The 25,549-nt window shown below is 39.2% G+C and overlaps 3 protein-coding genes across 8 annotated transcripts; 2 read left to right on the plus strand and 1 right to left on the minus strand.

Annotated features, from left to right (window-relative positions):
- Positions 1 to 399: 399 nt before the first annotated feature.
- On the plus strand, positions 400 to 5,060 carry xkr8.3 (XK related 8, tandem duplicate 3). Of its 2 annotated transcripts, XM_067495382.1 has the most exons (4): positions 401 to 454; positions 810 to 1,056; positions 1,811 to 1,995; positions 2,215 to 5,060. In XM_067495382.1, the coding sequence occupies exons 2-4, from the start codon at positions 890 to 892 to the stop codon at positions 2,964 to 2,966; spliced, it is 1,104 nt and encodes a 367-aa protein (XP_067351483.1). In that variant the 5' UTR covers positions 401 to 454; positions 810 to 889; the 3' UTR covers positions 2,967 to 5,060. The 2 variants fall into 2 exon arrangements, with proteins under 2 accessions (XP_067351474.1, XP_067351483.1); XM_067495373.1 differs by having other exon boundaries at positions 400 to 1,056.
- A 774-nt stretch (positions 5,061 to 5,834) lies between these two features.
- On the plus strand, positions 5,835 to 9,632 carry LOC137114886 (XK-related protein 8-like). 2 transcript variants are annotated; one of them, XM_067495404.1, is made up of 3 exons: positions 5,835 to 6,453; positions 7,035 to 7,230; positions 7,420 to 7,562. In XM_067495404.1, the coding sequence occupies exons 1-3, from the start codon at positions 6,158 to 6,160 to the stop codon at positions 7,423 to 7,425; spliced, it is 498 nt and encodes a 165-aa protein (XP_067351505.1). In that variant the 5' UTR covers positions 5,835 to 6,157; the 3' UTR covers positions 7,426 to 7,562. The 2 variants fall into 2 exon arrangements, with proteins under 2 accessions (XP_067351505.1, XP_067351497.1); XM_067495396.1 differs by having other exon boundaries at positions 6,019 to 6,453; positions 7,035 to 7,225; positions 7,420 to 9,632.
- Positions 9,626 to 25,071, minus strand: eya3 (EYA transcriptional coactivator and phosphatase 3). Of its 4 annotated transcripts, none has more exons than XM_067495298.1 (19): positions 24,934 to 25,071; positions 21,857 to 21,952; positions 20,865 to 20,914; positions 20,590 to 20,684; positions 20,428 to 20,508; positions 20,284 to 20,332; positions 19,088 to 19,197; positions 18,687 to 18,824; positions 18,417 to 18,502; positions 18,030 to 18,198; positions 17,660 to 17,826; positions 17,174 to 17,257; positions 16,987 to 17,076; positions 16,541 to 16,599; positions 16,222 to 16,382; positions 15,779 to 15,893; positions 15,406 to 15,527; positions 15,220 to 15,320; positions 9,626 to 14,906 (listed from the first exon to the last, which is right to left on the minus strand). In XM_067495298.1, the coding sequence occupies exons 2-19, from the start codon at positions 21,902 to 21,904 to the stop codon at positions 14,826 to 14,828; spliced, it is 1,806 nt and encodes a 601-aa protein (XP_067351399.1). In that variant the 5' UTR covers positions 21,905 to 21,952; positions 24,934 to 25,071; the 3' UTR covers positions 9,626 to 14,825. The 4 variants fall into 4 exon arrangements, with proteins under 4 accessions (XP_067351399.1, XP_067351409.1, XP_067351419.1 ...); XM_067495308.1 differs by having other exon boundaries at positions 21,857 to 21,955; positions 24,934 to 25,068; XM_067495318.1 differs by lacking the exon at positions 24,934 to 25,071 and adding an exon at positions 24,661 to 24,836.
- Positions 25,072 to 25,549: the final 478 nt, after the last annotated feature.

Genomic DNA, 25,549 nt, shown 5'->3' on the forward strand with positions numbered 1-25,549 from the left:
GAAAATGATAACCATAACCCGTATGTTAATTTGGCGACACTCAATCCAAATACTTCATATTTAAACTTTACATTTATTTTCTTGACCATTGTTTAAATTCATAAATAATAAATAAATAAGGCCAGTCTAACACTTTCAAGATAGTGGTGGCCTAAAATGGGACCGTTTAATAAAAAACTTCAAATAAAAATGTTTCCATGTTTTTCTCCTCCACTGTTGCCTCGTTTGAGGGGGATTTGTTGCGTTTCCTCTTGATATCTGGATAAGTCTTAACCTCATCACGCAAAGTGACCCGAAATGACCATGTTGTGAACTGGTGCTGAATAAAAAAAGTTGCAGCGCTGACTTTGAATATTCAAATCTGCTCGTCGCGAGCTAATCCCCCTGGTGGGCGGGGTTTAGGGTTAATTCGAATGGGGGAGTATAAACACGCCAGACGCATTCTTCGAACACGGTAGTTATTACTATTTTTTTTTTTAACCATTTCAAGTTATTGTTCACACTCCTCCCGCCAATGCAATGTCTGCCAAGTGTAACCTCATTTGGCGGCGCTGTGAGGGACTCTGTTAGTAAAATGTGACACTTTATACAACTTTTCTCCAATGGGCTGAAGAGTGGGACCGAAGTAACGGTACGGGCGGTTGTTAGCTGAGTGTTAACGTTAGCTTCGCAGCCACAGGGCGGACAGCCGCTCAATCAGCTAACTGGGCTAATGAGCTCAGTCATGGAGGACGCTACAGATACGTTGTCTAAATACTCCTGGATCGACCTTGTCTTCTCAGTCATGGGAGTGTGTACTTTCCTCATAGACTGGGGCTCGGACGTGTGGGTAGCCACGGAGTTTTACTGCCGCGGGGACTTTTTCTGGTTTGGGGTGTTGGTCGGCCTCATGGTTCTGTCCTCGCTCGTGGTCCAGATGTTCAGTTGGTTCTGGCTCAAGTACGATCGTGAGCTGCCGGGGTTCGGCGCACAGAGCGGAGCGGGAACCGTGCTCTTCGGGGACAAAGTGAATATCTCCTGCCTGTTGCATCTGCTGCAGCTGGGATTCCTGTTCAGGTAACGTTAGACGGAAACTTAGTGTGTGATTGTTAATGAATCATACTTAAGTACTTTAATAGAGATCTAGCTGATGGTAAACTGATAGCAGCTGGTTTGGTGTTAATAATTGTACTTTCTTGCCATTACTGGTGTTTTTTTCTTAAAATGGGGAAATTAAGTGCTTTTAGCAACAGGTTGCATGAAATCAGACGGAAACTTATGTAATACAAAACGTATCTCATATGTTATGTTTTTGTGTTGGTTTACACAGCAGTTCGTACAAAAAGATGCTCAGTTTGCACATATTTCAAGAAGTCTTGACTAATATCAGTCTTGACTAATATCAGTCTTGACTAATATCAGTCTTGACTAATATCAGTCCTGACTTCTTAAAAAATGCGCATAAAAATGTTTTTAAAACTTTTTATTTATTTATGATTTTGACTATAGTTTGTCTTTTATACCTTTTGAAAAGAAACTGGGTGCCACAGCAGAGTATGTCACACCAGTAAGCAAGTAATAACATTTGACAGATGCTTTGATCATAAACGTCAGTTTCAGGTGTGGAAGCGTGTAAAACCAGTGTCCCAGAGAAGTGAATACACAAAATGCATAAATAATGAGTTAATGAGGTATGAAAAGCTCAACAATAGTGACATTCATCAGCGCTGTCAAAAGCAATCATAATACCAGCTTTGACATCTAATCGTTGGTGTGACATTACTTTACAGCACTGTATCAGTGTGTCATGCTGGTGTATTTATCCATGCAGGCACATCTCCGCCATCCGCCAGGGCTTCAGGGTTTGGTGGCGCAAAGAAGGATCAGAGTATGCTGTTTATCTGATACACGATCTCAGCATGCTCAGGCTTATCGAGACTTTTTGTGAGAGTGCTCCTCAGCTCACCCTGATGATCTATGTCATGCTGAGCAACAACAAGGCCAAAACAGTTCAGCGTGAGTTCCTCTTTACTTACTTCCACCCCATAGAAAGGCAAACTACAGTTGGGTTAAAGCCCTGTGTGTAATGTGTGAGTCACAGAAAGCTTTACAGTAAATGGCGTAGAAGCTCAAAATCTAGCTTGCGGTAAGTCGTGACATACCACCATTGTGTGCTGTGTTAATTTCTTTGTGGTGTGTTGTGATGTACTGATGTTTTAATATCTGTGTTTGCAGTTGTGAGCATCGCTGCATCGGTAACTTCCATAGCCTGGATGGTGGTGGACTACCACCGCTCCCTGCGCTCCTTCCTTCCAGACAAAGCCAAGCAGGGCTGGGGTTCCGCCTTGATCTACTTCCTTTGGAACCTGCTGCTAATTGCACCGCGTGTTGCAACACTCGCCCTATTTGCTTCTGTCCTGCCTTGGTTCATCGCCCTTCACTTTCTGGTGTTGTGGTTCGTCTTTGTGTTATGGGTCTGGCAGCAAAAAACAGAGTTCATGGACAGCACCAGTGGGGAGTGGCTCTACCGGGCTACTGTGGGGCTCATTTGGTATTTCAGCTGGTTTAATGTGTCAGATGGTCGGACTCGAGCGAGGAGTTTCATCTACCATTCCTTCATCACCTTAGATGGAGGAATCCTGCTGGTGACGTGGTGGTTGTACAGAGACCCTTTCCAGAGTGAGTCCTACGCCCTCGCTCTGATCATCACTCTTCCTCTCACCTACTTCCTGGGCCTTTTCTTCAAAGCCATGTACTACTGCTACTTCCATCCCAAACTGTGGAGACCCCCAGTGAGAGAGTCTAGAATAGCTTTTGATATGCCGGATACACAAGTGTCCTTTAGAGACATTTCCACACAGGACGGCGTCCCGTCTTTTCAGCTTCTCAATAAACGGATGGCCTCCCATGCTACTAATTTTTACTTAGACCAAAGAGCCAACAGAAACAATGACGGCACAAATGGAGAAGAGGTATCACATCTGTGACTTTGTGACCAACCATGTGATACTCATAAATGTTTACTTGCTGTTCGTTGTTCCATCAATCCAACTACAAACTGTCTCATTTTTGGGCTACAATTTGGTCCGATTGTGAACCAAAACACAAGCTCAAAACAATACTTTGATCAGCTTTCAGCACCTACGGAAAAAAATGTTCACACTATGTAAAATTGTAAATCACAGTATCAAGCGATGGGTTCAAAGAAATGGTAAAATGGCTGCATTTGTTGAGCCAACAACAAACAGCAGTTACCAAGTCAACAAAGATGGTGGACAAGTGTAAATATTCAGTAGTCAACCAGGCAAGTGACAGATTTAGTATTTGCAGGAGTTGACGTGATGAGGATAGGTTATGTCCTCGTTTTTTTTTTTTTTTAATCTTTATCTACCGACTAAAATGAGTGAGAACATAGTTAAGCTAAAGGATGAAAGCTCGGCGTCAGCTCACTGCGATCAACCACATCACATTTAAGTTACATTGAACTGAGCAAAACATCATTTATTTATTTATTTACTTATTTAAACCTCTGTGCATGTTAAAGTAGAGTTATTATAACTCGCAGTGTAGTTTTCATTGGGTTGGAGGACTGACTGTAGTTTGTATTAGTGTCAGTGTTGTGCTTGTTAGGTGGTTGGAACATACTGTAAATCACAGTTAAAATTATTTATTATTGTTATTAACAAGAAAAACTGATTCTTAAACATTAAATTAGTTTGGTACAGTAACAGGTTGGGTGGTTGGTCTCTGAGAGCTAATGCTTGAAACTGTTTACTTGGTTTTATATTAAACACTTAAATAGATTCAGTTTCAGATGATCTGTCTCTAGCAGAATGTACACGTCACCAGTTGGTAAAGTTCCTCCAAGACAGGACAGCAGCATGGCTGAGTTTTCTCTCTAGCTTGCAGCTGTCCTCAGGAGATCTGCTGGTGCCAAGTGTGGCAGCTGAGTACTCAGGGACATGAGGCAGGTGATGTGGCAGGTTTGTGCCCAAAGTGTTTTTTAACCCTTAATGTGTTTAATGCAAGTTCACAAAATAATGCTCACAAAATCACCCGAACATCATCAATTGTTAGAATTCTTTTCAGCCAGTGTTTAAGGAAGGTTTATATCTGCTGGTAGCAAAAGAAATGTCTTTTAGTGGTAAAAGTATGTCCCAGAGTTTACTTTGATGTCAGTGTTATTGCTCATTGTACATTAGCAGTTCTAATCTATCATTAAGTGTATATCTGGCGGTTTTGTTGGTACGCACAAGATTACAACCAGGACACTGATAGCATCTTGGTGGATGTAAAAAAAGAATTCCTCTTTCAATTCCATATAATTTTAATCATCCAGCTGGGAAAGTTCTTCGGGCTTTGTTGACCTCATGTATCACGAGCTGGTCTGAGAGTTTGGGACTATCCATATCCTGATAGTGGTTTTAAAGGGGAAACCAAAACTTGACAGATGATTGCTGCCACTCCCTTTTCAGATGGTTTAACATGGTTTATTTTATCTGAGTATTTATTTAGCGTCATGTGATGTATCAAATAGTGTCTTTCCTGATACTGTATTACAACAGAAACTTCAAAACAAGTTGATACATTTGTTACAAATGCCCAACAGGAACTTCAGTCCTTTACTAATCTAGCAAATTACATGCTTGACAAACACAGGTTCTTCCCTTTGAAACAAATACCATAAAATGTTTGCCATATAGTACTAATGCTTTAACTCGCAACATTGGCACAATGACCTTAGATACCCAAACATATTATTTGGAAATAAAACTGTTAACAAATGAATATCATCACAAAGTATATGTTGTGGTATTTCTCAACTCTAATTCAACCAAGAAGCATGTATGTAGGCATGTGTGTAAATATTTTTTTAAATTTCATAGATTTTCTACAAAGCACATTGTATGTAATTACAATTGCAGGCTAATTGATTAATTTTTGACACAAAACGAATGGCCACAGCAGTTTCTGGTAGCAGTGGTGGCAGCACCTTTTTCAAACTGCGACGGTTGCCAGCACCAAGAAAATAACCTAGTATCAACTGATGATGATGATGATGATGATGATGATGATGATGATGATTATGAACAAAAGTCTAAATAATAGACCTCTCAACCCATTATCTAAATTTAAAATTAAAATACAATTTCAAATGAAGAGACCAAGAGTAGATTCAATGTACTAAGACTTTACATGACAGCAACTGGAATTTAAATGTGTATATTGTGTTTGTCGGTCATGTTACAGCTGCTCCTACAGAAACCTTTATGAATGACTTTGAATGTAGATTTGACAATAAGCTCTAATTCATAACTCGTTGCAGTCACAGAAAAGTTGACTAGGTACAAATTTTTATCAAGGTGATATTTTTGTTGTAAACATTTTTCTTTTTCAGCTCAACCGCTGATTATTTACATGTCGACTAAGTATTGTTACTACAAATACAACAGCCAGTGACTTTCCTCTGTCTTTGGGTTTCAAATCGATACAAAAGCCAATGTTATTTTGTTTGTTTAAATCCAGACGTCCTACAGATGTGGTAGACGTTCTGTATTTCTTACCTGGAATTGATATTGATTTATGTTTTATTTTCAAGCGTCAAACCTCTTCCAGTTTGTTTCAGGGAAAAGATTGCAGGCCCTCGTAATACTCGGCTGCAATCAAAAGTCAAGGCCTGCCTGTTAATGTTTTACCTCGTTGACCATGTGCAATCAATAAATTATTAACAATGATTAATTACTTGTTTTATCTGTTTTAATGTGTGGTTTTCTGTTGAAACTTGATTTGCACATGATTTAAAGTGGTTTACCAAAAGGGTAATTTTGACAATGTGACTAAGTGGTAAATAGGCTCCTTATATTTTAACATGTTGCTTCTCATACACACAGTCACACACAGTGCTCACCTGACCCACTGGGAGCCACTGAGGGTTCAGCGTCTGGTGGAGGTGACTCACTGACTCACTGTGCCTTTAAGTCAAATGACTCTGAAGACGGCTCAGGTGGTAGGAGGAGTTTGCTGCATCCTTGCTGAACTTTTTTTTTCTCTCCGCTCACTTTCATTTGTCTCTCGAGTCAAAGCTAACAGGTGGTTTGCGAAGAAACTCTCAACCACAGCATGTAGCAGCACTTAGAGCTGGTTGTTAGTGATTATGAGCTGATCTCTGAAAGACACTATGGGTAAATTCAATTTTTCCCCTGTGGACTTCTTCTTCACCTGTGCAGGTCTGCTGTGCCTACTGGCTGACATAGTGCTGGATGTATATGCTTCCGTGTCTTTCTACAAGGAAAAGGCGTATGTGAGCCTCGGGCTTCTCATGCTGTTTCTTGTTGGCTCGTCTGTGCTCACCCAAGTCTACAGCTGGCTGTGGTACAGCTATGAGGACTTTGAGAGGAATACAAAGGTTGAGAAGTACCTGAACCCCAGTCAACTAAGGACTCTTCATGTGTTCCAGCTAGGAATCTATATCAGGTTCAGTATTATGTTCATCAAATCAAATCAAAAATCAAATGTTCTACACTTTGATTTTATTTTCAAAAAATGTCTTTATCCACTTCACATGACTAATTGGGGATAGTTTTTGAATGGGGCCGGGGTTGCTAGTTTCGACTTTTCAATTAAATATTTTGTTTCAGTTTCATTTAATGATAAACCTTGGTTTATTCTTATCTAAGCCTTTTGTCGCCATAATCTTTTCCCCATCTTTTGTGGTGTGTGGCATGTGTGGAAAGCTGGGCGTGAATGCCGGATATTCAAATAAGTAGTTTCTATTTATTCAGCAGCTCTGCACTAATTTACACTGGTCTGGCTAATAAAAAGTAAATCACTTGAAGGAATTTTGCTGCATGTTCCCACTGGACTGTTACAGTGTTTGTGCGCAAATTCCGTTTTTCCCGTGTGGGAATTCTGGGAAGACTTGGAAACATACATGATTATTTGATTACAGAATGTGACATATTATCTCTTTCTTTGAAACAAGACACACCCTCATATTGTAACAGCAGCATTTATATGTGTTTAATGTTGTACTTTGTCCAACCTTTTCTTTTCAGGCATGCAAGTGTTGTGGAGACGTCTTTACTAAGAATCTGCAAACATGATAATGTGTCTGGAGATCTCGCAGTCTACTTGAGCCACGACCTCAGTATGCTGCGGCTCATAGAGACATTTTCAGAGGGGGCTCCTCAGTTCGTCCTTATGCTCACCCTCCTCCTGAGGCATGGCCAGCTCGACCCCATCACAGGTGCAGTATGTGACCCATCGCTCAATGTGTCATACACATATTAAGGCCACCAATGACTCTAGAACTCAGAAAAGGAATAAATGGAGTACTCAGAAAGAAGAAAAATACTCAACCTTAATTCAAGTGTCTCAAATGACAAATGTTAAAGTGGATTTGTACATTTCTCTTTAATGGTCACCTCTCCTCCTCCTCAGTGTTGAAGGCCATTGGGTCAGCCTCGGCCATCGCCTGTAGTGTGACCATGTACCACCGCTCCCTGCGCTCCTTCCTGCCCGACAAGGAAAAGCAGCTCATACTCTCATCTGTGATCTACTTTATTTGGAACCTGATTCTCCTCTCATCTCGACTCACTGCCCTCGCCCTTTTTGCCTCCGTGATGCCCTGCTTCATTTTCACCCACTTCCTTTGCTCCTGGCTGGTGTTTTTCTTCTTCGCCTGGAGAGCCAAGACCAACTTTATGGACAGCAAAGGCGGAGAATGGCTTTACCGAGCCACCGTGGGCCTCATTTGGTATTTCGACTGGTTTAATGTGGTCGAGGGTAAGACGAGGAACAGTACTCTGCTCTACCATAGCTTTATACTGGCTGATATTTCCCTTCTCTGTGGCCTGTGGTACTGGAAGATGTGCACTGATCCACCTTCTTTTGAAATACCACAGTTGTATGCTCTAATCACGGCTGTAAGTGTTGTTGGATTTTACATTTTTGGTCTCCTCTTTAAAATAATATATTATAAGTGCTACCATCCAAACCTTGGCAAAGAGCAGTTGAAAGGGGGTGCCTCCGATGGCCCCCCAGCCGGCCCACAAACGGGCACAGCTGAATCCTTTAGAACCATGAGCAACGATGTGGATGCAGATGACATTTTTCGGTGTCTGAGTTCGGATGTTACAGATCACAGTTCATCTGCTGCACCTGATGTCAAACGCTGCAATAAAAGAATGAGGAAGCTAGCGGAGACCTTTTACTCCTGACCTGCCACCACTTGACATCCACAGGACGTGGGGGTTAGAAACAGACTTGAGTCATGAAGATGGTGATTCTTAGCCAAGATCACAGGGCTGTGTGGTATTGAGGACGATGACCTTCTCCCTGATTAACCACTGATGGACTCTCAATATTAAACATTGTGTTATTCCCATGAGCACTTTGTGCACTGGTGCTTCCCTATACCAAAGCATTAAATGTGTTTATTTATAAAGGACAGATTTCCTTTTTATTTGTTTTACTACTTCTGCCATATCAAAGTTTGCTTTGATTGTTTTTTAGTTTTTAAATCCCTGAATGATGCAACCTGTGAAAGAACACACTTCTTCCTCATGGTCACAGCATTTGAACTTACTCCTGCTTTAATAGACACATGACATAAAGGACAGCAGGAACAAAACATAGATGTGGAACGACTACAAATATCCAGATTTAAAAAAAAAAACATGAAATCCCTTTATTGCATGTTTTCTCCTATGAAATCTAATCATTAATGTTCTGACACCTAATTAAAAGTGGGACTGTCTTACTAAAATGGGGAAAAAGTAAGAAGGGAACTTCATTTGACCACCTCAGATATATGAAGCCCTTATAATAAAAAGATAACTTTTCTACTTGACTGCGATAGATGAAGTACTCTAAAACGTACTCAATTAAAATTAGAAGTAGCACACGGACATTTCTACTTAAGTAAACGATTTATTAACAACAAAGTATTTCTCATTTTAAAGTACTTGACGTATTTTTTCTGTGGTCAGTACCTTTAAGCACACCTGAAGTAGATACTGATGCTAAACTTTTGCATTGCCAGACCTTCACTCTAACAAGTAACAAAGTATGAAGTATGTGTAGTTCATTACCTTCCCCCAGTGCAACGTAATTTCTACAGTTGTACTTTGAGGAGTACACTGGGTATAAGAATTATATCAAGCTCCCCTTTGCCTGCCCAGAATGGAAGTATGGCCCTGTACTACTTATAGTTCCATAGACTACAGCCTCTATAACATGAGCAACCAATGAGCAACCAGATGATGTCATCTGGAGTTTTCCAGCCAGAAGCAGGGGGATATTTTAATACATGGAAGGCAAAGGGAAGCTTACTCCAACTAGAACCACAGGATGCAAGTTGAAAATTGGTGGTCACCCCTTTCATTTTGTATAAGTAAATTTGGACAGAAAAAGAAAGATCTCATTGACCTGTGTGAACAATCGGAATGATTAAAGCAGCCAGTTATGGAAGAATTATGGCAGGTAAAACTTAATAAGCTGGACATGTGGTTCTTCCATTTCAGCAACATTTCTTGTCAAGAACCAATAAAGCCTAGATATGTGGTATTCTTGGAAGAAATGTTTACACTGTAACTATATTTTGTATTTTTTGTACATCTTCTGGAAGTAATAAAAGAAACTTGAGTCTGAAACATTTTTAAATGTATTTACATTCTTTTGTAGGTACACAGGAAAACCTTACAGGACTGTGTCGAGGCCCCAAACAGCTACTGTGGGGAAAGTAGTGATTATCATCCTTAAATTATCATTGATTATCATGATAGTGTTCAGCTTATAGCGTCACAATCAGGCTCTCACTCCATAACCCCATGTCACCCACATGTCCTCCAAAATGAGATGAAACACATGAAAAAAAAAAAAAAAGTACAAACAAAAATGCATTTCTGAAACAACAGTATTTGGCATTAGAAATAAAAGGACTTTACGATGCAGCCTCTTAAACTTAGACATTTCTTAACAGCAATGGTGTACTTCACAACAGACATGCATAGAAACAAACAGAAAACACATTCAACAGGCAGAAGAAATTCAGCCCATGGAGTTTTCTCCAATATGTGTCAGGCCAGATGAGTCCAACCCTCTTAGGTAGTACAATACTGTAGAATTAAGGCACACCTTTTTAAGCATGCCTTGCATTTTTGGAACCTGATCTGCAGGGAAAATATAATGGATTACAGGTTTTGATTGTCTCCAGGTGAGCGTTTCTCAGCAACAACAAAAACGCATTCACCTTTTTAAAAGGCGGCAAAAATCTAACATGAGGCAGGTGTGATAGTTGTGACATGAGATTTTTCTCTTCACAATGAAAACACTCACACAAAACTGAGACTTCTAATGTTAAAAGCATTTCACGAACTGTACTTACAGACTATGTTAAGGTAAAACCTTCACTAACAAGGTTTTATTTAAACACTGAGCAATCAATCCATGAATCAACACCCCTCTTTCAAATCAAGTGCAGACACAGTCAAAAACAAGTTAAATCTAAAAAAAAAAAAGATAAAAAAAGTGATTGAGTTTAAAAAAAAAACACTTTGGAGAATATAACAAAGCAGTGATAAATGCATCAAACAAAGCATACACACTAAGGGTTAAAGGCACAATATAAATATGCACTGTCAAACAAATTACACAGAAATACACATTCTTAACGGTCGAGCTGCTTGTGTGTAAATACAAAATCTTCTTCAGGCTCAGTATTGTTCAGTCGCAATTTTCTTCAGACAAGTGAATGTCAACTCCTGCTGCTTGCTCCCCCCACCGTCTACAACACGCAAAGGAAAAACCTACTGAAATACGGTTAATGAGCAAAGTAGACATGTATTGCACGGTTTCATCCCCTCCAATACAACTTCACAAAGTAATTCTGTGTATGTAGCAAAGTTCTAAGTAGAGTTGAGCTGATTTATCAGCAACTACTTTGACAATTGATGGATGCTTTGAATTGAAAGAATTAGTTTGTTTGGACATTTTTACATACAAATACTTTCTGTTTTTCTAAATCCTTTAGGTCAGTAAACTGAATATCTGCTGGTCAGACAAAATGTATAAAGGAAGATTGGCTCTGGTAAATTGTGATGGATATCTGTCACCATTTACTGATATTTAATGGAAGAAGTTAGGGTGGTAACAATATTTGCACATCCATTTAGTCTATTGTGTCTATAATGTGATAAAAAAACCCAAAAAACAAAAACAAAACACAGCTTAAAAATACTTGTTTTGACCCCCACAAACTCCAAAGATACTCAGTTCACTGTCATATAAGACAAAGAAAACCAGCAACTAAAATGATTATCATTTAATTACCATTACCATAATTACCATTAACTTTTTTACAACTTAAGACTAACTAAGGCAGCTCTAGATGAAACGATCGATTGAATAATCGAAAAAAACATAACCATCTATTTGGCATATCTGTTAAGCTAGTTTTAAATAATAATAATACAACACATGACAGCTAAATGACATGAAAAGTTTGAGGAAACGTGTTGAGTAATGTCTTTGGAAACAGTTTAAAACTGTGTTACTGACAATTCTGAGATGAAACAACTGTCCAGCAAACCACAAGCAGCACAGAAAACTTTGTCTGTGATCCTTTAAAAAGTGTCAGCTTAGTCAGGGTCCAAGCAAAGACAGAATAAGACATCCAGAATGTGGCCGTATCCATTTCAGAAATTTGGTTCTTTTTAACAATATGCAGGTAAACCCAAGCTCTCAGGTGCTGCCGTTGGCTCATAAACTGTACTTAGGTGTATCCAGTTCACACTGGGGACAGAAAGCCTGCCTGACTCCCATGTGCTACAACAGTCACACAAGTCCAGTTTCCATTCAAACACACCACAAAAGAATTCAAATTCAACAATTATAAGAACTGCAAAGAAGTGTAAAAGGATGCGTTTCCATCCACAATTGCATGGACATTTAAATAATTGCAGAAGAGGGAGCAAACCTCAAGTTACGGAAAACCATGTAATTTGATATGTGAAATATGGCATGTATATTTGTTGTATGTATTAACTGGAGAAGCATTACAGTCTGCACAGATTAGATATTTACTCAAGCTTGAGTAACATTTTTTTGGCATAGGATTATGCTATATTGTATTGTATATCATATGATGATATGTTCATTAATTTCAAAACATTCTTTAAAAAATGGTTATATGGAGATATTGACAATTTGCATGAAGTCCTGTAACATGGGCAATCTTCATCTCTTTTTTGGAGATAGTTGAGCTACAAATAAGATGGAAGTCAAACATTTGTGATTTGTAAATCTCGTCAGAAACTCAAACCAGCATAAAGGTGGAAACGAGAAAACAAATACGTTTTACTGGCTCAAACACAAAGACATGGCAGACAGATGTTAGAAAAACCACTGCTAAGAAAGTCTTTTAAATTCAGCAGAGTCTCTGAATGACTTTAAAGAATAATGAGTTACATCATTAGATTGATATGAAAAAAAAAAAAAGATCAGGATACTTTGTTTTTTGCATATCGCCCAGCCCTACTTTTGGTGCACTTCGTTTTTAAACAATACATCAACTTTTTCCACCTAGGTCAAGCTTTTTCCCTAAATATTAAAAGAAAACGAACGCACAAACTGAAAAAAGGGGGGGTGGATGAAAACACACAACAATGCTAGAAAACCATAAAAGAAATTCTGATATTCAGATTTAATTAAGAGGGAGACCAAGAGAGGGAAAATGATCAGAGCATCCTTTGATTAAACACTGATTTCCAACAGTAAGAGAGGCTCTTGGCTCAGCAGTAAACCTGTCTTTGAATTTGTTAATGGGTGTTTGTTTTCCTGCCTTGACTTAAAATCACCGAACACCAATCAGTATGTTTGTTTGCATTGTTTTAAATCCTGCATGGACTGTGTCACTGTAATTGAGGTTTTCTTTTTTGTTTTGGATGGGATTTCAAGGGCAGTTAGGACTGTGCTCTGAGCAGCCCAAGAAGAGACTGCGTCAAAATACAAACAGAAAACCTTCTCAACGACATTTTTAGGTGGTTTATGCAGCTTGAGAAATGGGATCCTTCCTTCAAATCCACTACATTTGCAGGTACAGGCATTGTGTTCCAAATCAATAATACATACTAATTATATGTACGTTTTTATTATACCTCCATTTTGTTTTCTACCGTCAAATGAAGTCAACTAAAACATTTAGACAGCAGGTTTACTAACTGCAATGTCTTCTCGATTGTGGAAATGTTCTAAAAGCCAGTTTGACAAACTGCTAAAGTACGGTGTTGTTTCCCTTTAGTGCAAAGCAGGTAAATATGTAGATTTTTCTGCATATAACAACTAAAATGGTGATGCTGAATAATATGTGGTACGTATTGTTGAGAATTAATATGCAGAATGCATGTTACATTGCACTCCGTTACCTGTGTTCTACCTTAGTACTAATGCTACTGCTGTGGGCGAAGGTTTTGGGCACTTTATTTTCTATCAAAGTACTCCATCAAGGAGGGGGCTGACTGATCCCCAAATCATTCTGCAGCAAGGGAACACACCGAAATCATAAGGAGCCGTTTTTCCCTTACAAAGATGTCATCTCAACATCATGGAGTCACTCAAGGATCACAGTAAGAGAGAACAAACAGAAAGAGGCTAAAACACACAGAACTGTGACAGGTTCTTTCTGATGTTTGGAATAATCGGCCATATCCTACATAACTGTGTGCAGGTCTGAGTAGGTAAAATGGTGCTGGTTTAAGGGTGGTCTCTTAAAAATAGATTGTTTACTGCACTTCGTATGAAGTTAAACATTCAAAATTATTCATGGCACTAGTTTGACTCTTTTAGTGCCTAAATCTTCCACACAGCACTGTACTTCTTGCCACGTACATAGCAAAGGCAACAGTTGCTCTCCTGGAAAACTCTCCAGTCATTGTTGACACTGACAAATGGTTTATGTTTAGTGCATATTTCCCATCCTGCTTATGACTTATGATTCAGGGTTACGTGATATCACGTGTTTGAAGCGCACGCACACAAACACACACACGGACCACACACGGTCAGAGCTGCTGACTGATGTGGTTTGGTCATGTCAGGAGAAGACATGAACAAGTTCTTTTATTCCCTTTTAGTACCTTGTGTTAAATAGTGGACTAGCTACATGAGAGGTAAATCACAGAATGTAAATGATACTCAATTCAATTTAATACACTTTGAAGGAAACTGGATAATTTGCAAATTTCAAGTCTATAAGTGGGTGAATAAAACCCCAGAAATATTTTTTTTTAAGTTTTGCTTTGATCTTATTCTAGCAATTATATAGAGTCTAAATAAAAAGTTACAATATCCACAAAAAAGAATGCCAAAAAAACAAAAACAAACAAAAACACAATGGCCCTGTTTATATCTAAAAACAGAATAAATATTCAGACGGATGGTGTTTGATGGATAAGAGTAAATTAAAAAAAATAAAAAAATGAGATAAAGACCAAAGGCAGATGAGCAGGAAAAACGGATGTCTTCTCTTCTGTGTCCAATTCAGTGCCAGTTTCAGCTGTGGTGAGGTTAGCTGCCGTAAAGGAGGGAGTGCTGGGTGTGAGGAACTTAAATTCAGCCAAGTGCTATATCCATTCCGTTTCTCACAGTCCCCTCCGACCCAAAGTCCGCTTCAGTACTTTACCATCACACAGTGAGTCATTAGTCATCAGTGAGATCACTTAATAATATTTAAGTGTGTATTGTTGGGCCTGTGGAAGATTGTCCTCACACACGGTTACTCCACAGGCCAACAGGACATTGACGACTACATTTTCCCTTTAGTAAGCGACATTCAACATTCACCTCTTTTACAAGAAGTCCAGTTCCAGCGCTTGGTGCAAGGAAACAAGATCTCCGTGAGTAGAAATCCGCCAGAAAGGCATATTGTGCTATGTGGGGAGACAGAAAACCAAACATTTGCTAAAAAACACGCAGTGTGAAATAAATGGCACAAACAAGACCTCATCCGTTTACACTAGACCACATTTGGGTTTGGTATGTTCTTGGAACTGCCGTACTGTGTGCAGTCTGGTTTTTCATTATATTTTCTCAGAGTTTCACTATTTTTTGTTTATTTGGTTTTAAACAAACAAATCTAGAGTTGCATTAACTGTATTTGTTTTTACCTGCAGCACAGTTTTTGAGATTCTGAGACGCACCGAATGAAAATTTTGGTTGCGAGACCTAAATAATAAAACGTACCTGTTTTGCTGCAAACTCTTCGTCTCGACCATCACCTATCACCACATAAGTAACTTTCTTCCCAAAGCGAGAGACAATCCTCTCAAAGCAACTCTCTTTTCCTGCGTGGAGAAAAGTCATTGGGGAAATTTAGGACTTACAAAATCTCATTTTGTAAACATAATTTCCTCGTCTTTTCATGTGTACCTATTTTGGTGGCACTGTAGATGTTTTCGATGGGGAAGACATCTCCCAGGCCATAGAGCAGCACTTTGGCCAGAGCTGGAACAAGCTGAGTGGTGGTGACCAGCACATTCATACACTTCCCCCTATTGGTGGATATCACATATATATATGCATTAATACATGGGCTTAAAGGCAAAAACACTGCGGCTATACATACATGTAAAATAAACAATCTGAATTCTGTGGATGTACTAAGCTGAATTGCCCCGGGTTCCGAAAAAGGACAGGTATGTGATGCAATTCTTCCAAGAAAAAGAAAGTGTAGATGGTGGTAACATACTGAATGTCAACCAGTAACATAGGCAAATAAATAAAAGCTGAACTGTGGTCTGACCTGGACTGAATAAGCAGCAGAGACTTGAGCGCTGTGGTGAGCCAGGCGTCTGTAACGCTCTCAATCTCAGACTGGAGCCGCAGAAGCAGCTCCCTCTTCATAGGATTCAACAGGCCTTAAGACAACGACATGCATTTATGTAGAAACTTTACCTTTGAAAATACAGCAAGTGTCACACTACTCAGAAACAACATGGAAATGTAAAGTGATCCTTATTTTACAGTTTCCAAATGTCTGAAGTGTGTATATTTGGTGGCAACATACAAATACTACACAGATTAACATCCATATGAGCAAAAGATTAAAGAAGATGGGGGAAAAACATTTTGAACACAGTAATCTGAGCTGAAGCTGTTTTGTGTTCTTGTTTAGTACTAGAGCAAGTAAGAAGATTGTTTTTATTCATACATTTGAGTAACAAGTATAACATGATGCAAACACACCTCCAACATTTCCTTTATAGTTATTGTAAATCTCTTTTAGCCGACGATAGCGAAAAGCCAGTTTGCGCATCCACTCTACTCCTCCTTGAACTCCTGTGGTACCACCTGATGTTCCTCCACCACTGGCACCATTGAAGCCATCCGCCAAGAAGTTGTAGTTACTAAACCAAGGAGACAGACTTGTAATTGGCTTTGATGACAGAAAAAAAAATTGCTTTGAAATTCATACATAATAATATTAATGTTGAAGAAAAAAAAAAAAAAAACCAAAATGTTTCACAAAATGCTAATTTTATAGTTTCATTAGCGTAGCTCTCACCTCAGGTCTTGTCCATTGTCATCAGAGGCCACGTCCTCAACATGAACTTGATCACATTCCTTAAAGAAAAATAAAAGGAGGCCATTTCTACAAACTGAGGCATCTGGAGTAATTACTGGTTGAACTAGAGCAGATACACAACTGCAAGACTGTGCATAGAAAAAGATTCACTCATACATATGTGTATAGGCAGAAAAAATAAGGAATGAGATTTAACCATGAAACTTCTGCGTACATATACATTTACACATACGTGTGCCCAGGAGTGTCTCGCTCAAGGACACACCTGATGCGTGAGACAGGATATGAACTGGGAGACTTCTGCATCCCATCAGGCCTGACAGATCTATAGAGCTTACTAATATTGGGAAATTGATCATCTTCAACATGCTTCAGAGGTCTAGAGAAAATTCTAACCATCTATCTACAAATATAAACAACTGTACCTCCAGGTCATTGAAGAAAAGGTGAGTGTCAGCCAGCTCAAAGATCAGCTCCTCCATCTGCAAACCCAAGTTTAGCACAGTCGCTGGGTCCTGTTAATACAATGATCCGGAATGACTTTTTGAGTCAGAACTGTCACACTTTTTATTTTGTGTTATATGCGCAAACTTATTGCCAATTTAAACAAACCTTGCCAAACTTCTGAGCGTAGGAGCCAGTGAGCAGTGAATGGAAAATAATGATAGTCTCATCCAAATCCCACAGAAAAATGCGCTGAAGACAGAAGAATATTACTCTTTACATTCATAAATATTACATTTCACTTTAACTTACAAATGTCAGGAAACATTTACAACTAAAATGCAACAAATTTAATTTATCTGCATTTGTCTTCAAAGCATCAATATAAAACTTGTGAAATATGCTGCTGCCGGGTAATGATATGGACACACTCACACCTCACCAGAACTGTGAGCCAATATCACACAGTTCAAATTGAATGAATTCTTTAATAATAATTTAATCGCCTGACACCACACTGGGATTTAACAGGGATTGTTAAATAATGAGGGGGATCAGTGACACTTCCCATATTGTGTAAAATGCTTTAGCTATAACAATGTCATGTTGCTTTGCTAGTTTACGGTTAAAATTATCAATCAATTAGATGTTTACCTCCAGGTCACTTTCCGCAGGTGGGAAGTTGTCAGACTTCTTGCCCTTTCCTTTGGCTTTGCCAACAGAGTTCCTACGTCCATTGTCATCCTGCTCTCTGGCTCCAGCAGGGACAGAAACACTGGTAGGGAGAGCTGCACCGGCTGGAAGGTTCTCTGGGGATGCGTCTAAAAACAGGAGAGGGTGTCAGATGTTATTGGTTCTATTAAATGGTTTCTGTTAAGCATTACTATTATTAAATGCAGGGAATGATGAACGCAATGCTGACCATGTGATTACATAATACTTTTGAAATGCAACACTAATGTAAAGACAAAAACAACAATCTGATGTTGAAACAAAATCATCTAAATCGAGGCAATGAATTCACCTCCAGGAGGAAGTGCAGCTGAGGCAGCCTCCTCGGACTTCACAGCTGAATATCCGGCTACTCCTACACCATGTTCATCGCTGCTGGGTAGCCCAGCAGGCACATAGGGAGGCAGGGCATAGTACTGGGAGAACTGACTCTGTCCCAGCGAGTTGTAGCTGCTAAATTCCTGGGGAAATCAGAAAAGGGCAGTGGAGTAGTCTCTCACGTGGCTGTGTATTGTGGATCGAACATACAACTACGGAACTAGATTTGTATTCTTTTATGCTACACTGCAAAAAGATAGAAGATTTCCTATCTGACAAGGCCTGTAGCTCCTAGAGATCAACAGGAGAATACAGGACATTTCATACAGAAAACCAGATATGACACTACCGTTCGACTTACTTGGTGGGCCACAGTGGCGGAGGCTGTTGTGGAAGCCGTAGCTGAAGGTATGTTTGAGTACACACTGGATGTTGTGAAGCTTGAGCCTAGAAACAGGAAGAACCCATGTAAAACAGTGCCAGAGGGAAAAACAGGAATAGGAACAGGTGTGAGAAGAAAACAGCTGTGCCACTGTACTTTCAAACTTTCCTTTGTTTTTGAGCACTTCACTCATTTGAAGTTTGAGTGTGACAGTGTTATCTTGTGAGACAGAGTAAGGCTTGAGCTTGCCTTGGCTGGGGTATGAGTAGTGCAGCTGGCCTGGCGGGGTTGAGGTATATGCGGTGCTGAAGCTGAGAAATCCAAGCTGACCACCAGAGGGTGCCTCAGGCAGCCCTGTCTCTGTTTTTATGCCTGGCCACATAGCACCTGAAGATGAACAAGAGCAATGGAAGCAGAAAATGAAAGGGGTAGCGAGAGGAGTGGGTCACTGAAGACAGGGCAAAAGTAAGAAACCAGTTCCTTTAGTCAAGATGTGGGCCTTGTGTGTTTAAGCATAGATTAAAAGGAAATCGCTCCCACAGCGCAAAGCAAAGTAATGCCTCAAAAGCAAAGTAACAAAAGGTGTGAAACTGTGTTTTTAGTGAAAAGAAAGTATTAAAATAAGCTTTTATAGTAGAGATGGAACTAACCAAAGGGTGGGAGGCCATAGGTCTGGCCTGTTTGGGGGAAGGATGAGTACACTGTAGACTGGGCCAGAGGAGGAAAGGCCACCTGACTTGTGTAGGATGTCACTGCGTTGCTGAAAGAGAGAGCAGGAGAACTGGCATTTGGTCCAATCAGACACAGCTACAGGTGCAGAGATTTACAATTAGCAATGCCAAGCATCTTCACCAAACCACATGGATGTCTCACCATGTCTTATTTCTCCTTGCCGTCACAGTAGGAGTGATAAGAAATATGTAGAAATAAAGTTTAAAACTCATTACAGGGTCAATAATTAAGGCTGTGCCAGCTACAGCAGCACCTGTAGCACCAGCAAATATAAAGCTGTTGACTACTACCTGCAGATGACTGAGAAGAGTGTAATAACCTATGGGAAAACCAGACTATGAATACCAATTCAAGGTTGCTGAGATTTCACTTGCAAGGACATAATCGAGTATTTTGAGACTCAAGTGCTGTCAAGGAAAAAGCCCAGTCCTGCTGAAAGTGGGATTTTCTGGATGTGGGACCGATTACTCACTTTAAAACTGAAGACAACTGGATTGCAACTGCCACTGAAATAAATGGCATGACTGTGGCTGCAAACAGCACAGATACTGATTAGGGTTTGCTGTTAACCTTATAGTCAGTTATATTAAACAGATCTGCAGGCGAAAAAGTTGGGTTAAAGACACTAAACCAAGTAAAACTACAGTTTTCACAGTAACAACAGCTCATCTCCTCTTTAATTGGCAACCCAGGGAAAACCACAATTGCAAAGAAATTACCTTTTCAAAGTTTTTACTGTGACAATGAAATTAAAAAAGGTTTCCACAATGAGCAAACTGTAATATATAATATAAAATACATGTAAACACGTAAAATGTCTTTGCGTGCATCCGCAGTTGTCTGCTCCTCTCAGTCATCAGCAGAGCTTTGCTTCAATGATGCATTGTACCTTTGGTGTTTTTATTACCAACAGTGCACTGAGTGTGGTAAATTTTAAAGCGGAAAGTCTTGTTTTTGTGCAGATGTCATCTCCAACCAAGCTTATTACAAAGCAGGAAGACTAGATTATAGCTGCACTGGTAAAACAAATAAAATGGGTCACTGTGCTGGTTTCACTTGTATACTCATCACAATGTTAAATCTACAAAACACAACATGGAGGTAGTGTACTCACTTGGTTCCTTGATAAACCTGTTGGGTATATTCAGATGTGGTTGTTGTGTCTGTAAAAAACAATTGCTTGAGTTACATACAAAATCAGTATTCTTACTTTAACAACTTTATTGTGCATTGTCAAGACGTGGGACAGTGTTTGTACCCGAATGAGCATAAGAGTTGACTGAGTCACTGCATGCTTGTGATGCTCCTCTTCTGTCGGTTTCCGACTGCTCATGATCATCTATGATCAAACACAAAATTTTCGTTATTTTCTAGGACTATTTGTGAGCGTATTCTGCATTTTTCTATATTTTGTACTTACTGGGATCAAGTTGGGCCGTAGACAGTGCAGAATAAGAATTTTCCTGCTCTGATGAACCTAAAACACTGGCTGGACTCCCATCGTCTCCCAAATTCCTAATAAATATCAATTACTTACAATTATAACATTTCTAAGGCCAACCTGCAGTCATTCAATGTGGATTCATCAAAAAGAGAGAAAGTCATAACAAACAAACAAACTAATATTCAGCTAAAAAAAAAATCATATATTAAAAAAAAAAAAAAAAAAAGATGTAAAAATGTGCTTAGACAGACCTTTGTTCTTTGTCCAGCCCACCATCTAGATCAATCTTGGCCTTCTTTGCCTACACACACACACACACACACACACACACACACACACACACACACACACACACACACACACACACACACACACACACACAAAAAGACTGTGACATAAAAGCCATTTACACCGTTACACCAAAACTGCAATGTCACCCAAAAAGTTTGGCTTTCAGTTAAAGACTTTCAACATGTGAAATAAGGATAAATTATTTGTCTTTTAAGGTTATTAGTCCTAAATGAAGTGAAATCATTACAAACATTTACCAAAAAAACCCCCAACAACTTTAAACTTTGGCAGAGTTCAAAAATAGATTTTCATTCAGGGTGTGTGTTATGGATTTGGGGAAGTATATTTGCTCTACAGTGAAAACATAACATGTAGGCAACATTTGTTTTATAGTGAAAAGGTTGAAAAGTTTCAAAGGTTTGCAGGATTGGCCGTGCTACACAATTTCTATGATTTTTTTTTTTTGCCACTTTAACTTTTTTTTTAAATTAGAGTAAAATGAATCCCAAAGAATCAACACCACTCTAAAAATTACAATGACTTAAACGTGCATGTTCTGGCTGCTCAATAATTCAAAAAAACAAGCGTTACTGTCTTAAACGTGCATGTTCTGGCTGTTCAATAGTTAAAAAAAAAACAAGCGTTACTACTTAAAAATGTACTACCTGGAAACTATTTGATATTTTTACCTGTTAAACGACGAACAATGACAAAAACTGTCACTGAATAGTTTTTTATTATTTAAGTACAATGAACTTTAAATTAAATTAGGCTTTAGCTTAAACTCCAATCAAATCCACCATCAACTTAATTTACTCCTAATAAACACTGTAGCAACAACCTGCATTTAAGATCTCATATAGTAGAGTAACAAAAAACATTAAACAATTGAGACCAACTTGTAAATGTGTTGATTTATCCTCTGTGTTGGTGGTAATGTGTGTAGACTCACCGGCAGCTCTTGCGAGTCATCCATCTCTGCAGCAGAGCGACGTGACATATCTACGAGCTCAGCCTACCCTCTGCAACTCGAAAACCTCTCCGGACCCTGCTTTACACAACCACAGGGGCAAAAACACATAGGAACAGAATAAATTGCTGAGGGTTATGCCTTATGTAGTTTTCCACTGTGTGAGTCTCCCCTCCCCTTGTCCCAAAAATGCTCATTGATTCATCCACCCCCACCACTATCACAGGGGTGATCAGCGGGGAGGTAGCGGCGATGGAGGAAGTGGGCCACCCTGGTCTAATCTTCAGCACGAGACCCGCAGGTGAGGCACATGTGGCACTGACGTTCGCCAGTGTTCGCAAAAGTGTGTGTTTACTGTGGGATTAAAGAAGCGTGCCACCTTACATGTGACCTAACCTACATTCAACAAAAGCATATTCTCCAGAAGCATTAGGTGCTCAGGTGCAAGCTGTCCTATCAATAGATCCCCCGGGGGATAAGATCTAACCTCGATTTGTCCACTGTTTGCTTAACTGGATTTTTCCTATATGGAGAGATGGAACATTTATCCAACTGAAATAATGTAGACACCGAAAGAGAAAATAGGTCAGACGGCAAATAAATAAATAAATAAACAAATCACACAGAATTGTCAGGGTTTTGTTAATAGCTCTGAATCAAGAGCAAGCCACTTGAATTGGCAGGGTCAATCAAGCATATGCTAGCTTATGCAAAATTTATGTAACCAAACTCAAAATATTTGAGGGAAAAATATGGATGATTGCTGATATGAACCCACACACAGGCTGTGGGTTCAAGTATCTGAACTCATTATGTATAAATGGATTTATGCACAACTATAATGCAGTCCTCTAATACAAAGGAAAACCTAAGCAATTTTTTCATAATGGATATCAGATCTATAGATAGATATTAAAAGAGAGACAAACAGATGTAGGGGGAAATTGTGTCTGGAAGTGACCCCAAATCTTAAAATGTGTAACATGTCTGTGTTCATATTTGAATGAGTTAGGACTCATACTTTTGACACACTAACGTTTTGATTTGCCCACCTTAACTGCCTCCAAGAGATGTGTGTCCTAGCTGATACTGCTGCAACAGCTAATGCTGATGCACAGGACAGACTACAATAATGCATCTGCATGCAGCTACCTGGGCTGAAAACCACCCAATCTGACAACGGTCCCAATTATTTGACCAGCTTGACTTTGTCAAATCCACAGTCACCTCTCCACTGTCAGCATCACAACAACATTCAAGCTCAAGCAAGACACCTGAGGAACATCGTCAACCTGATATGGGATCCTTTAGAGTCCTGTTCAAGATGTTGTTGTCTTCTCAAAAGGGTGGAAAGGAACAATGCACACCTCAGAAAAACTGTTAAGCTGTGGCCTTGGTGCATGATTGAACCACTAATATGGTTCTGGACTTAAACTGATGTGGAAAACCCTCAAATGAACGTGTAATTTCCTAAAAATAATTGGTGATTTATTTACTACTACTATTACTACTTACACGGTAGTGTGTTGTACAACAACTTAAGTACTTCTTACGCACACACTAATGATTTCAATTACTTAATTTCAATTGTTTTATTTTTCATGATGACTAAAAACAAAGTTATTTAGTCTACTATAATAAAAGATACTGGTCAGCACAAAATAAACTCAAACTATATACAGAATAATTGCAGACACTGTCAACCAGCTTAGTGATTAAAATGATATGACAATTATAAAGTGTTTCAAAACGACAGCCCATAACAAAAAAATTTTACCATAGAAGATCCCATTCTAAGGCACTTTAAATATAGCCCTCACCAAATCGCAGTGTGCTCATTTTGTGCAACATTACATTCCTAAGTTCATCTGGAGTTAATAAGTAGTCTGAGTTGCACAAATAAAGTTTGAATCTATTAATGTTACATCCCTTTTTGTTATTCAATTTAGCAAATAATTGTCTTGGAAAGAGGGGAATTTGAACTAGTAAAATTTTTTTTTTTTTTTTACTTTGACTGGATTTGCCTTCAAATAACAAAACATGTTGACCTTTATTGCACAAAACAGGAAGTGTATATTTTGTCCCCCAAAACTTTTTTTTTTTTTTAAAATAAACTTTTAAAAGCCAACCTTAACAAATCATTACAGCAAGAACAGCCTGTTTCGGTGCTCACATGTGCAGCTAACTATTGTTTAACTTTAATAATAATAATAATAATAATAATAATAATAATAATGCTATATAAAATTATGCCAAAATGCTATTACGAACACATTACTATATGGAGCATATTTCAGTAGAATTCAGTTCGCGTTGCTGATTGACAAAACTGTGCCTGATCAGTGATCATTCAGGAAATTCATCGCCCCTGATTGATCTGACCTTTGTGTTTTCGGCATGTCTGTCCCGCAAATAAGCGAAGTTCGCCCGAAACCCGGATACAGCACATACACATGCCATCTGCAAATATTAGCCGACAGCCGTGAGAATAGCTACATCCAGCAAATACCTCAGCCGAGGACGGTTTGCTGTGAAGGTGAAGTCTGACATCAGACTATTTCCTGGAGCAGCACCTTGTTCAGCCTTAGAAGAAAAAATAACTACTTGACCAGCCCAGGAAATAAAAAACAGGCAATTAACACTAACGGGTGAATATCTGGAGCAATTCTAACAAGCTACTAAAGCGTATCACTACAGGATTTAGTCGTAGTCGTACAAGCTTCTCTACAGGAACGTTAGCTTATGAAGGCTAACAGACAATCGATGTTTTAAAACACTTCACTTACAATCCTAATAGGAAGGACTGTGTCATCCCCTGGTTGAAAGGCAAACGTACTAACTCAACTCAATGTACCGGTAGCAAAACCAAGTAGCTGCACTTAGTTTTGCCCAAGCATGAAAGTTTCCTGCCCCCGAGATTAGTCGCGACCCGCAGCCATTGGAAGGGGCGCTGGAAATGGCAGCGTGTGAAAACATCTCACTCCCGCTACTCCCAGCAGCAACGCTAATGGCAAAAACACACATTCAGGACCCACCGAAATGATCTCAACTAATCTTACCATTGAAGGAGCGAAAGAGAGGCGCTTTATATTCAAGCGTATTTTGTTGAATCGTGTCAAAGCTTTGTCTGTTGTTAAGGAGCACTATTCGACAGGAAGTTTCGTTGCGGGACCTTCTGCGCATGTGCGAAATGTTGATTCACAGGAATCTTCCTTCGGCGCGATCAGAGACGACAGGTGTGATGATGCAGCAGCACAGGTGAGCGGAAAACTGTAAACACTTGTTATTTGGACGGATGTTGTCAGCTTTTTCGCATGGTATGTTACTTCAAATGAGCGCATGCATGTGATGTCGAACAACTCGTTGAAAAACAAAGTGTGATCGTTGATTAGCTAAATGTAAGCTAGCAGGACTCAGCTTTGAATGCAGGGAGCTAATTTCAGCTAAACTAACTTGTTTATGGAGGCAATACTTTTAAATTAAAGTCATGTATCAGACTCTTTATTGCGTGTAAATTCTTCCTTCTGTGCCTTTCCTTAACCATCTTAGGGTCTACCGTAAAAATAAAGTATATACACTAGAAATACTTCTAAATTCACGAAACATACAAACAAACAACTTTCAGATGGCTTTTGGTAAAAAAAAAATGAATTGGAATGTGCTGTTCTTTAAAGG

Source organism: Channa argus, chromosome 1, assembly GCF_033026475.1.
Source record: "Channa argus isolate prfri chromosome 1, Channa argus male v1.0, whole genome shotgun sequence".
In the NCBI taxonomy this organism is placed as follows: domain Eukaryota; kingdom Metazoa; phylum Chordata; class Actinopteri; order Anabantiformes; family Channidae; genus Channa; species Channa argus.